Source organism: Pseudophryne corroboree, chromosome 3 (assembly GCF_028390025.1).
Source record: "Pseudophryne corroboree isolate aPseCor3 chromosome 3, aPseCor3.hap2, whole genome shotgun sequence".
In the NCBI taxonomy this organism is placed as follows: domain Eukaryota; kingdom Metazoa; phylum Chordata; class Amphibia; order Anura; family Myobatrachidae; genus Pseudophryne; species Pseudophryne corroboree.
The window spans coordinates 347,013,900-347,027,741 of NC_086446.1; the positions used below are offsets into that span (position 1 = coordinate 347,013,900).

At 46.0% G+C, this 13,842-nt stretch overlaps 1 protein-coding gene across 4 annotated transcripts in view; it reads right to left on the minus strand.

The window, feature by feature from the left end:
* Positions 1 to 6,513, minus strand: part of CACNB1 (calcium voltage-gated channel auxiliary subunit beta 1) — a 156,440-nt gene extending 149,927 nt beyond the window's left edge. Inside the window, exons 1-2 of one of the 4 annotated variants that reach the window (XM_063959714.1) lie at positions 6,080 to 6,513; positions 4,920 to 5,003 (exon numbers count right to left, since the gene is read on the minus strand). In XM_063959714.1, coding sequence (XP_063815784.1) covers positions 4,920 to 5,003; positions 6,080 to 6,166 — 171 coding nt within the window. In that variant the 5' untranslated portion in view covers positions 6,167 to 6,513. The remainder of the gene's footprint in view (positions 1 to 4,919; positions 5,004 to 6,079) is intronic. The other 3 variants (XM_063959712.1, XM_063959717.1, XM_063959716.1) reach the window with 3 other exon arrangements.
* Positions 6,514 to 13,842: the final 7,329 nt, after the last annotated feature.

Below are 13,842 nucleotides of genomic sequence, written 5' to 3' on the forward strand. Positions count from 1 at the left end.
TTGAAAACTGCTATAGAAATAAAAGTGGTTTATTAGATCCCCATTATGGAGTATATTCAATGGAAGTTGGATCCATTCCGACATTCATTTGTCGGAATGGATCCGACCTGGGCTATTCAACGCATTCTCAATTCGACTTTCCAAAAAGTCGAACTGAGATGCAGGAGCTTAGACGGTGGAGAGCCGCAGGCAGACGGGGGACAGCAGTGCTACAGTAGCTATATAGCCGCTGCTGTAGCGCTGCTCTCCCCTGTCTGCCCGCGGCTCTCCCCCCCCCCGTCTCTGCCTCTCCCCATCCCCGCATCACAGCCGCTGCTCACTGCAGCGTCCACCCGGCTCCGGCAAGCATTGTCTCGGAGCCGGGTGGACGCTGCTGTGAGCGGCGGCTGTGACACATCCTCCGGCGCTGCTCTCGCCATCTCCGGCGCTGCTCTCCCCGTCTCCGGCGCTGCACTCCCCATCTCATTCGACTTTTTTAAAGTCGAATTGAGATGGTTGAAAAGGGGGCCAAAACCTGTCGGTTTTGGCCCCGTTTTCCGCTATTCCGCCGATCCACGTGCTTTTCGACAAGTCGAATTCCTTGAAAAATTTTGGGTTAGATTGAATAGGTCAGAACCCCTTCCGACCTAAAAAAGTCGAAAACTGCTGTCTTTTCGACAGACGGCAGCTTTCGACTTCAATTGAATATACCCCAAAGTGTTTAGAATATTCAGAAATGATTATAGACAATAATGACTTGTATGTCATTACCGTATAGAGCAGACAGTCCCAACCTCAGTCCTCAAGGCACACTAACAGTCCAGGTTTTAGTGATATCCATGGTTGAGCAAAGGTGACATAGTACCTCAGTTATTTTGATTTAACCATCTGTGCTGAAGCCTGGATATCACTAAAACCTGCACTGTTAGTGTGCCTTGAAGACTGAGGTTGGGAATGCCTGCTATAGAGGCAGAAGTCAACAGATTTCAAAATCATATTGTCATCATATTTTTGGATGGAAACTTGGAATTCACTTTAACAATATGAATAAAAACCATTGAAGAACAATAGACATTTAGGGGGAATCCAATTACATGCGATGGCAACTTACATCCTTCGTGTGGAATGGTGCTCCCCCTGTGGTCTCAGACATTGGACTAAACCGAAATGTACAGATGTGTCCTCATATATCTTTGTTGCAGTCACACCAAACAGCCCCTCTTGGCTCACCAGGTCGCGTGAGAATCTTCTAGCATTGGGCACCTTTTTTTACGCGCAATGCAATGCAACTAAGACGCACAAGGGGACTGTGCTGATTAATCTGATATGTGACACTTGTATATCTGTGTGCGACTGAGTCTCTGAATCTGTATATGAAGTATTACAATGTAGCAGCCGCAGCTTTTTTTCCAATACAAGTTCCACGATGCTCAGTATACGAACTCAATCACCACAGAATATACAAGTGTCATTCATCAAATTAATCAGCACAGTCTCCTCATGCGTCCTACTTGAATTGTGTTGCGACAGAGACACATTTCCGGCAAAATAAAGACGCCCGATGTTAGGAGAGTTGCATGGGACCTTGCGTCTGACTCACGGCAGGCATCTTGCGCTAAGTGGCATATTGAGGCTAGATATATGAGGACACATCTGTAAGTACTACTTTACAACAGGACAGTGCATTCCACACAGGGTGTAATTTGTTTGAGCTGTGTGTGTGCACAGTACATTGGTAGTCTACTGCTATACTGTGGTAGTTTATCTACATAGGTGAGAAACTGAAATACTTTAGGGATTAGTAAATCTGAGCAATATACACGGTTGAGTCGCATTATTATGATCACCTCCTACATCTGACGTCAGCAGCGTTTAGTCCATGAAGTACGTCGCGTGTCGTGCACTGGCTTGGCTGGTATATAAGGTGTGCGATAGGCCATCTGCACACATATCACTCGTTGCTGTCATGGGTAAAAGGGACAATTTATCTGAGCTGCAAAAAGAGATGATTATCAGCGTTCAGACTCGGGGAGCAGTATTTCCAAAACAGGGCAGTTTGTGAACTGTTCGCATGCTGCTGTGGTGAAGGTGTATTGTGAATTGACAAATGGCACCATTGTGAATAACCGAAGTGCAAACTGCAGAACACCACGTGCCAATGATGTGAGAGGTTATTATTGACTACGAAGGTGCGTGAGGGCTGACCGACACAATACAGTGGAGCAGCTCATCGTCAAAATGAACCCGGGGGCTACCAGACGTGTGTCTAAAACATCAGTTCAGCGACCATCTAGCTGCTGTCAGTGCTGTACATAACAGTTACTCTGGCTAGTAGCTGGTGGTCATAATAATGTGACTCGACCATGTATTGTCAAACACTGTAATAATAACAGATGTTTTAGTTAGGATGAGATTGCTGTCTTTTAGAACACACAATAATTAGTGAAACTAGTTCTGTTAACATGCTAAACACAGTACCACCTTCTACATAATTTTTGCAGTTGTACATAAAACACTGGTATGTAGACAGCCATATTGGCCATCCTAATAGCTATGCAGCTGTCTCATCTAGACACTTGGAGGTATATTTACTAAAAGTCGATTTTGTTTCTTTTTAAAATCGACCAGAATAGAACCAGCATACCCACAAAATCGACTGCAGTGATTCTATCCCATATAGCTCATTTACTAAATGTCGATTTTGAGTTCAATTTTAAAATCACTGGGTGATGTGAATTCTATTTGAAGTTCTAAATGTGCGCCATTCATCAAAAATAGACCAAAAATCGATCAAAAATCAACTAAAAAACGACAAAATTATTCAAAAGCATTTCTTTTGGCCAAAACAGGTCACATGCACTGTATTACCCACAAACACCTTCATTCCTGTGCTCATTTGCATATCCACGATTTTTAAAATCATTGCTGTGCCTTTCAATGTCATGATTTATGCAGACAGAGTGCCCCACAGGATGGTCTTCAGTTTGCCGGCTGGCGGGATCCCGGCGCAAAGTATACCGGCGCCGGTATCCCGACAGCCAACATACCGACACTTTATCTCCCTCTTGTGGGGCCATGACCCCCCTGGAGGGAGAATAAATAGCGTGGCACGCATAGCGCGCCACTGTGCCCGCAGCGTGGCGAGCGCAGCGTGGCAAGTGCAGCAAGCCCACAAGGGGCTCATTTGCGCTCGCCACGCTGTCGATATGCTGGCGGTCGGGATTCTGGCGCCGGTATGCTGGTCGCAGGGAGCCTGGACGCTGGCATACAATACTACGCCCGTCCCACATACTTCTCTCCCATGTTTTGTCCATCATATTGAGGTTTCAGACAATTCCACATAATATAAAATCATATAGAACTGTTTCTGATGGTTCTATTGAAAGTTCTGAGTTTGGGTCAATTTTTGATTCTATTGAAGTTTTATTTTCAAATCGACTGTTAGTAAAGGAGCTTTTCCTATTGATGTATATGTATATGGAAGTACTGATGGTCTATTTGAAGGGTATCCGGACTCCAGGTCGACAACAAAAAGGTCGACACACCTTAGGTCGACGCCAATTGGTCGACACACCTTAGGTCGACGTGGACAAAAGGTCGACATGGAAAAAGGTCGACATGGAAAAAGGTCGACATGGGTCTTTCACAATTTTTTTCTTTTTTGGAACCTTTTCATACTTAACGATCCACGTGGACTACGATTGGAACGGTAATCTGTGCCGAGCGAAGCGAAGGCACCATGCCCGAAGCATGGCGAGCGAAGCGAGCCATGCGAGGGGACGCGGTGCACTAATTTGGGATCCCGGTCACTCTGCGAAGAAAACGACACCAAAAAAACATAAAAAACTCATGTCGACCTTTTTCCATGTCGACCTTGTTCCTGTCGACATTTTGTCCATGTCGACCTAAGGTGTGTCGACCAATTGGCGTCGACATAAGGTGTGTCGACCTTTTTGTTGTCGACCCTGAGTCCCAGACCCATTTGAAGTTCTATTTGTGTGTGAAGTCGAATTTCTGGTGATTTTGAACGGATTTCGAGTTGGTTTTGCTTTTAGTAAATAGCTGATTGTCAAAAAATCACCTCCAAATCAAAAAGCACCACCAAATCACCTCAAAACCACAGCAAAATGGACTGAAACTGAAAATCGGAAATATACATCCTGGGGTAACAAGGTTCCACAGAATTATAAGTGAACTTATGACCTCTACTCACACACAATTTCTTCATTACATACTGTAATATGTTACATAAACAGCTTTCTTACTCTCAAAACACATCAGATAGTTAAGCAAATGACAATACAAATGAATTATTATTATTATTATTATTATTATTATTATTAATATTATTATTATTATTATTATTATTATTATGATAATAATAATAATAATAATAATAATATTTTCACATAAATGTATTATAATTATATATAGTAAATTGTAAGGCCTGTTATTTGTGTCTCGTAATGTAATGCTAATTTCTGAAAGTGCCAAAGCACCACAAACAGGAACAAAGGACTCCAATTATTTCCTCCTCAGTATGTTGCCCCTCCTGTATTTGTGGAGTTTTTTCTTATAGTCACCCTTTCTGTGTGACCCCCTTCATCCTCACTCAGTGCTTTCTCTCAATGAGGTCTATGGTCTGCAGCACGACTTTTACATTTTCAGATTTTATATATATATATATATATATATATATATAGATTCCTCTGGTCTCAGTAGCCTCCTGAATATCCTCTCTGTCTACCATTCTTCAGCATCTCCTCTCTCCCTCTCTTCTAGTCAGTTAATTAGTGTTTGTCATTTCCATCTCCTGACGTAGGAGCATCTCTTCCCTGGTGCTGGTTGCCATGGTAACCCAGGACCAGGGCCTAGTGAGGCCTGCGTCTTTTGCCTCACACACCAGGCCAAAGTGTAAAGCAATGATAAGCATGACTTACCTGCCGCACAAAACTGTTTGAGGTGGTGTCGGAGCTGGTGCTGCCATCTGATCGCTTGAACCGACTTTTTCTTTTATATTTAGCCTGCCAAATTGTAAAGTGAGATTAAATTGTGCTATACACCTTTGAAACCTTATGAAACTGATATGCTAATATTTTCACCAAATGACTTATCATATACTTCTATTAATATTGTGTCATAAAATACACATGCAGCATATGTTTCTCACAAACCTATTGCCCTAAGTAGATTTACTGCTGTCCACCTATGAACTTCCTCTTCTTATTGTGTATTAATGCATATAATGTACCTATTGAAGCTAAAAGTTATTATTAATACTTATTTATATAGAGCCAGCATACTCCGCAGCCCTTTACAGTTGTTGTTATATATTTACCTTAGTCCATTTATCTTCACCAAGGGCCCTATTTTAAACTATTCTCTTCATACAAATACATACTGTCCTACGATTTATGTATCCTTTATGCCCTGTAACTTCACATAAGTACTGGCTACACAATGCCTCATAAATGAATACATATCTTTCAAGCTTTTCCACATGTTCAATGTTTCTATGATGTGTGATATGAAGTGTATTATAGTCCTTATCAATGTTTGGTACCATAGTAATATATATATATATATATATATATATATATATGAATACCCTAAGCCCAAACCACCCCCCTATTGGATATCTGTCACACAAATGCAACCAGACCCAGAGATTTCTCTTAACCCCTCAATGCTACTGAGAAGCAAAACCCCTCTCATTCCCATCCCCCATACATCTTATGTTTACCTGCTCAGTACCAGATGTCCCTTTATATCAACCTTTCTCTGCCTTATTCTCTTTCAATCATGCATTTCCTGATGTTTAGTATCCACAATCTGTATCTGACTCTATGATAATGGAGGTTCTATATTTCTCTGTGTGTCGCTCTGTATTATCTTTGTGTCTGTACTTGTATCCTCTGCCTATACTGTGTCATTTTGATACTCACCCAGAAGCATTTGTACTGTGGGATCATTAACTTGCCATATATGTGTACTAAGTATATGTGTACTGAGTGCTTAAGTGTGTACATGTCTTGTGCAATAAGATGTGTCTGTAATGGTACATGTGACATGGGTGTGCATACAGTGGTATAAATCTTACCTGCAGACTGTGCCCCTCTAACACATCCATCTGGATCTCCTGTGTTGAGCTGGACGGGGTCCTTGCCATCCTGTTCTGCTGGACCATTGGTGTGACCCCCTCACACACAGATTTTCCTCCAGTTACCCTGCACTCATCCCTTAAGCAGTTCCAGGTCTGTGTGTGAGAGAGGCAGGCAGAGAGGAGAGATGGGGAGGGGAGGAAAGAGAGATAGGGTGGATTGATAGAACAAGGAGGTGGAAGCACAGGCAGAGACAGGGAGGGGATAACACAGTATGGAGAAAAAAGGAGGCTGGAAATTACAGAGGGAAGGGTGGATAGGGAATTACACAGGAAGAAGGAGACGCAGGTGTAGAGAGATGAAGGAAGAATGGGACTGAGACAGGCAAGTGAGGTTGGAGAGACAGTGAAATTAGAGGAGTGACAGTTAAGCAGACACTGGTGACGAGGCAGTGAGACTATGGAGAGACTGTGACAAGCCAGTGAGATTGAAGGCTACAGTCAATCACATAGGGGATGAACTGCAAGATTAAGCCGAGAAAGTTAAATGTACACAGTAGCAAAAGAGAGTGAGATTAGACAAAAGACCATTCTACTCACATAGGATGTGAAAGAAGCAATTTAGACACTCCAACATGATCCCTCTCTCCCAGTTACAAAATGATCTGCCCCTAAATGTTCTAGTACTCTCCTTAGCAGTTAGCATTGAGCAATCTACAATATAGTGCAAGCTAAATGACTGCTAAGGGTATGTGTACTTTCATACTTAGGGGTAAATTTACTGAGATGGAAGTTCTATTTAAGATGGGATGTTGCCCATGGCAACCAATCAGATTTTATTTTACTTTTCATTTATCTAGCACCTTTTAGAAGATAATACCTGGAATCTGATTGGTTGCTATGGACAACATCCCATCTTAAATAGAACTCCCATCTTAGTAAATTTACCCCTTAGTTGGCAAAAAAAAGTCTCCCAGAAAAAATGCTGCGATTGAAAGAGACAGATGTACATGTGCAGAGGGTGAAAAGACTGAAAGATTAAAGGGAGAGATAAACTGCTCATATATGCAGAAAGCCCACTGCCCAGTCCAAGAGCAAAGCGACAGAACCAATGTCTAATGTGGCGAGACACATGGGTGTGTGAATCGGTGTATATCCATTCAGTGTTTGCATTGAGTAGCTAGATAATTTTCAGGGAATGCATTCATTATTTCAACATTCACAATCTTGTTATCATCTGGAAAATGTGGACATGGACAAATGTTGACACATAACATGTCGACATAGTGAAAATGTCAATTTCTCTGACGTCCTAAGTGGATGCTGGGGACTCCGTCAGGACCATGGGGAATAGCGGCTCCGCAGGAGACAGGGCACAAAAGTAAAAGCTTTAGGATCAGGTGGTGTGCACTGGCTCCTCCCCCTATGACCCTCCTCCAAGCCTCAGTTAGGTTTTTGTGCCCGGCCGAGAAGGGTGCAATCTAGGTGGCTCTCCTAAAGAGCTGCTTAGAGTAAAAGTTTTATTAGGTTTTTTATTTTCAGTGAGTCCTGCTGGCAACAGGCTCACTGCAACGAGGGACTTAGGGGAGAAGAAGTGAACTCACCTGCGTGCAGGATGGATTGGCTTCTTAGGCTACTGGACACTAGCTCCAGAGGGACGATCACAGGTACAGCCTGGATGGGTCACCGGAGCCGCGCCGCCGACCCCCTTGCAGATGCTGAAGAGAGAAGAGGTCCAGAAATCGGCGGCTGAAGACTTCTCAGTCTTCATGAGGTAGCGCACAGCACTGCAGCTGTGCGCCATTGCTCTCAGCACACTTCACACCAACGGTCACTGAGGGTGCAGGGCGCTGGGGGGGGCGCCCTGGGCAGCAATGAAAATACCTATACTGGCTAAAAATACATCACATATAGCCACTGGGGCTATATGGATGTATTTAACCCCTGCCAGGTTGTCAGAAAAACGGGAGAAGAAGCCCGCCGAAAAGGGGGCGGGGCCTATTCTCCTCAGCACACAGCGCCATTTTCCCTCACAGAACTGCTGGTGGGAAGGCTCCCAGGCTCTCCCCTGCACTGCACTACAGAAACAGGGTTAAAACAGAGAGGGGGGGCACTTATTTGGCGATATGATTATATATTAAGATGCTATAAGGGGAAAACACTTATATAAAGGTTGTCCCTGTATAATTATAGCGTTTTGGTGTGTGCTGGCAAACTCTCCCTCTGTCTCCCCAAAGGGCTAGTGGGGTCCTGTCCTCTATCAGAGCATTCCCTGTGTGTGTGCTGGTTGTCGGTACGTGTGTGTCGACATGTATGAGGACGATGTTGGTGAGGAGGCGGAGCAATTGCCTGTAATGGTGATGTCACTCTCTAGGGAGTCGACACCGGAATGGATGGCGTATTTAGGGAATTACGTGATAATGTTAACACGCTGCAAGGTCGGTTGACGACATGAGACGGCCGGCAAACAAATTAGTACCTGTCCAGGCGTCTCAAACACCGTCAGGGGCTTTAAAACGCCCATTTACCTCAGTCGGTCGACACAGACACAGACAGGGACACTGACTCCAGTGTCGACGGTGAAGAAACAAACGTATTTTCCTTTAGGGCCACACGTTACATGTTAAGGGCAATGAAGGAGGTGTTACATATTTCTGATACTACAAGTACCACAAAAAAGGGTATTATGTGGGGCGTGAAAAAACTACCTGTAGTTTTTCCTGAATCAGATAAATTAAATGAAGTGTGTGATGATGCGTGGGTTTCCCCCGATAGAAAATTATGGGCGGTATACCCTTTCCCGCCAGAAGTTATGGCGCGTTGGGAAACATCCCTTAGGGTGGATAAGGCGCTCACACGCTTATCAAAACAAGTGGCGTTACCGTCTCCAGATACGGCCGCCCTCAAAGAGCCAACTGATAGGAGGCTGGAAAATATCCTAAACAGTATATACACACATACTGGTGTTATACTGCGACCAGCGATCACCTCAGCCTGGATGGGCAGCGCTGGGGTGGCTTGGTCGGATTCCCTGACTGAAAATATTGATACCCTTGACAGGGACAGTATTTTATTGACTATAGAGCATTTAAAGGATGCATTTCTATATATGCGAGATGCACAGAGGGATATTTGCACTCTGGCATCAAGAGTAAGTGCGATGTCCATATCTGCCAGAAGATGTTTATGGACACGACAGTGGTCAGGTGATGCAGATTCCAAACGGCACATGGAAGTATTGCCGTATAAAGGGGAGGAGTTATTTGGGGTCGGTCCATCGGACCTGGTGGCCACGGCAACAGCTGGAAAATCCACCTTTTTTACCCCAAGTCACATCTCAGCAGAAAAAGACATCGTCTTTTCAGCCTCAGTCCTTTCGTCCCCATAAGGGCAAGCGGGCAAAAGGCCAGTCATATCTGCCCAGGGATAGAGGAAAGGGAAGAAGACTGCAGCAGGCAGCCCATTCCCAGGAACAGAAGCCCTCCACCGCTTCTGCCAAGTCCTCAGCATGAACAGGGAGGCAGTATTGGAAACAATTCACAAGCTGTATTCCCAGCAGGTGATAATCAAAGTACCCCTCCTACAACAAGGAAAGGGGTATTATTCCACACTATATTGTGGTACTGAAGCCAGATGGCTCGGTGAGACCTATTCTAAATCTGAAATATTTGAACACTTACATACAAAGGTTCAAATCAAGATGGAGTCACTCAGAGCAGTGATAGCGAACCAGGAAGAAGGGGACTATATGGTGTCCCTGGACATCAGGGATGCTTACCTCCATGTCCCAATTTGCCCTTCTCACCAAGGGTACCTCAGGTTCGTGGTACAGAACTGTCACTATCAGTTTCAGACGCTGCCGTTTGGATTGTCCACGGCACCCCGGGTCTTTACCAAGGTAATGGCCGAAATGATGATTCTTCTTCAAAGAAAATGGACGATCGCCTGATAAGGGCAAGGTCCAGAGAACAGTTGGAGGTCGGAGTAGCACTATCTCAAGTAGTTCTACGACAGCACGGGTGGATTCTAAATATTCCAAAATCGCAGCTGTTTCCGACGACACGTCTACTGTTCCTAGGGATGATTCTGGACACAGTCCAGAAAAGGGTGTTTCTCCCGGAGAAGAAAGCCAGGGAGTTATCCGAGCTAGTCAGGAACCTCCTAAAACCAGGAAAAGTGTCAGTGCATCATTGCACAAGGGTCCTGGGAAAAATGGTGGCTTCTTACGAAGCGATTCCATTCGGCAGATTTCACGCAAGAACTTTTCAGTGGGATCTGCTGGAAAAATGGTCCGGATCGCATCTTCAGATGCATCAGCGGATAACCCTGTCTCCAAGGACAAGGGTGTTTCTTCTGCGGTGGCTGCAGAGTGCTCATCTACTAAAGGGCCGCAGATTCGGCATTCAGGACTGGGTCCTGGTAACCACGGATGCCAGCCTGAGAGGCTGGGGAGCAGTCACACAGGGAAAAAATTTCCAGGGAGTGTGATCAAGTCTGGAGACTTCTCTCCACATAAATATACTGGAGCTAAGGACAATTTACAATGCTCTAAGCTTAGCAAGACCTCTGCTTCAAGGTCAGCCGGTATTGATCCAGTGGGACAACATCACGGCAGTCGCCCACGTAAACAGACAGGGCGGCACAAGAAGCAGGAGGGCAATGGCAGAAACTGCAAGGATTCTTCGCTGGGCGGAAAATCATGTGATAGCACTGTCAGCAGTGTTCATTCCGGGAGTGGACAACTGGGAAGCAAACTTCCTCAGCAGGCACGACCTCCACCCGGGAAAGTGGGGACTTCATCGGGAAGTCTTCCACATGATTGTGAACCGTTGGGAAAGACCAAAGGTGGACATGATGGCGTCCCGCCTGAACAAAAAACTGGACAGGTATTGCGCCAGGTCAAGAGACCCTCAGGCAATAGCTGTGGACGTTCTGGTAACACCGTGGGTGTACCAGTCGGTGTATGTGTTCCCTCCTCTGCTTCTCATACCCAAGGTACTGAGAATTATAAGACGTAGAGGAGTAAGAACTATACTCGTGGCTCCCGATTGGCCAAGAAGGACTTGGTACCCGGAACTTCAAGAAATGCTCACAGAGGACTCATGGCCTCTGCCGCTAAGAAGGGACTTGCTTCAGCAAGTACCATGTCTGTTTCCAAGACTTACCGCAGCTGCGTTTGATGGCATGGCGGTGGAACGCCGGATCCTAAGGGAAAAAGGCATTCCGGAAGAGGTCATTCCTACCCTGGTCAAAGCCAGGAAGGAGGTGACCGCACAACATTATCACCACATGTGGCGAAGATATGTTGCATGGTGTGAGGCCAGGAAGGCCCCCACGGAGGAATTTCAACTCGGTCGATTCCTGCATTTCCTACAAACAGGAGTGTCTATGGGCCTCAAATTGGGGTCCATTAAGGTTCAAATTTCGGCCCTGTCGATTTTCTTCCAAAAAGAATTGGCTTCAGTTCCTGAAGTCCAGAAGTTTGTCAAGGGAGTACTGCATATACAACCCCCTTTTGTGCCTCCAGTGGCACTGTGGGATCTCAACGTAGTTCTGGGATTCCTCAAATCACATTGGTTTAAACCGCTCAAATCTGTGGATTTGAAATATCTCACATGGAAAGTGACCATGCTGTTGGCCCTGGCCTTGGCCAGGCGAGTGTCAGAATTGGCGGCTTTGTCTCACAAAAGCCCATATCTGATTGTCCATTCGGACAGGGCAGAGCTGCGGACTCGTCCCCAGTTTCTCCCTAAGGTGGTGTCAGCGTTTCACCTGAACCAGCTTATTGTGGTACCTGCGGCTACTAGGGACTTGGAGGACTCCAAGTTGCTAGATGTTGTCAGGGCCCTGAAAATATAGGTTTCCAGGACGGCTGGAGTCAGGAAAACTGACTTGCTGTTATCCTGTATGCACCCAACAAACTGGGTGCTCTTGCTTCTAAGCAGACGATTGCTAGTTGGATGTGTAGTACAATTCAGCTTGCACATTCTGTGGCAGGCCTGCCACAGCCAAAATATGTAAATGCCCATTCCACAAGGAAGGTGGGCTCATCTTGGGCGGCTGCCCGAGGGGTCTCGGCTTTACAACTTTGCCGAGCTGCTACTTGGTCAGGGGCAAACACGTTGAAAAATTCTACAAATTTGATACCCTGGCTGAGGAGGACCTGGAGTTCTCTCATTCGGTGCTGCAGAGTCATCCGCACTCTCCCGCCCGTTTGGGAGCTTTGGTATAATCCCCATGGTCCTGACGGAGTCCCCAGCATCCACTTAGGACGTCAGAGAAAATAAGAATTTACTTACCGATAATTCTATTTCTCGTAGTCCGTAGTGGATGCTGGGCGCCCATCCCAAGTGCGGATTGTCTGCAATACTTGTACATAGTTATTGTTACAAAAATCGGGTTATTATTGTTGTGAGCCATCTTTTCAGAGGCTCCGCTGTTATCATGCTGTTAACTGGGTTCAGATCACAGGTTGTACAGTGTGATTGGTGTGGCTGGTATGAGTCTTACCCGGGATTCAAAATCCTTCCTTATTGTGTACGCTCGTCCGGGCACAGTATCCTAACTGAGGCTTGGAGGAGGGTCATAGGGGGAGGAGCCAGTGCACACCACCTGATTCTAAAGCTTTTACTTTTGTGCCCTGTCTCCTGCGGAGCCGCTATTCCCCATGGTCCTGACGGAGTCCCCAGCATCCACTACGGACTACGAGAAATAGAATTATCGGTAAGTAAATTCTTATTATTTGGGTTAGGGATAATGAACCTTGTCAACATTTCATCAGTGTTGACATGTTGAAACATGTTGTTTGTTGACATTCTCATGTTGATATTATTAATGATGACATGGTGACTTGATCTAATATACCAAACAGAGGTGGAACTAGCAGTGGTGCAGCTGGTGTATTGAACTGGGGCCCGCCTCAGTGAAGGTGTCCCACTGACTCTGGGGGCCCACAAGGTGTCCCACTGAACTGGGGCCCACAAGGTGTCACACTGACTCATTATACTGTATGCTGCCACCTGTCTCTGCTCGACGAGCGGGCCACCAGTCCCCCAGTAATCTAGAGCTAAGACTGATCTGACAGATGAAGAGGGAGAAGGGGCCGTGATCCCCTCTCCTCTCCCAATTGCTCCCACCCTGGCTGCCTTACTGAGACTGTCCTTGTTGCCGACACCGGGGATCTGACATCATGATCTTGCGGTCACCAGTCCCCCAGTAATCTAGAGCTGAGACTGAGCTGACAGCTGGAGGGGGAGGAGGGGCCATGATCCCCTCTCCGCTCCAAATTGTTCTCATCCCAGCTTCCTTGCTGACACTGTCGTTGTTGCCGGCACCGGGGATCTAACGTAACGATCTTGTGACCATCCCTGTCCTTAAACCCAAGGAGGAGCTGCCATTCATTATATATTTGTCACCCACTGTTGTCACCCTCTCCCTGGCATCAACCTCTGCCTGTTACCCACTGTCTGTCAACTTGCAGGGAGAGGGTGATAGGCTGTTGGTGCCAGGAATGGGATGACCCCCCTTCCCTATCACCCCATGCCTGGCATCACCCACTTCCTCTCCCTGGTGTCACTCTCTCTCTGTCATCACCCACTACTGTCACTGTCTCCCTGGTGTCAATCTCTCCCTGTCACCCATTGTCTCCCTTGTGTCACCCTCTCCCTGTCACCCACTGTTTCTCCCTGGTGTCAACCTCTACATGTCACCCCCTGCTGTCACCCTCTCCTGGTCACCTACTGACTCTACCTGGCATCACCCAC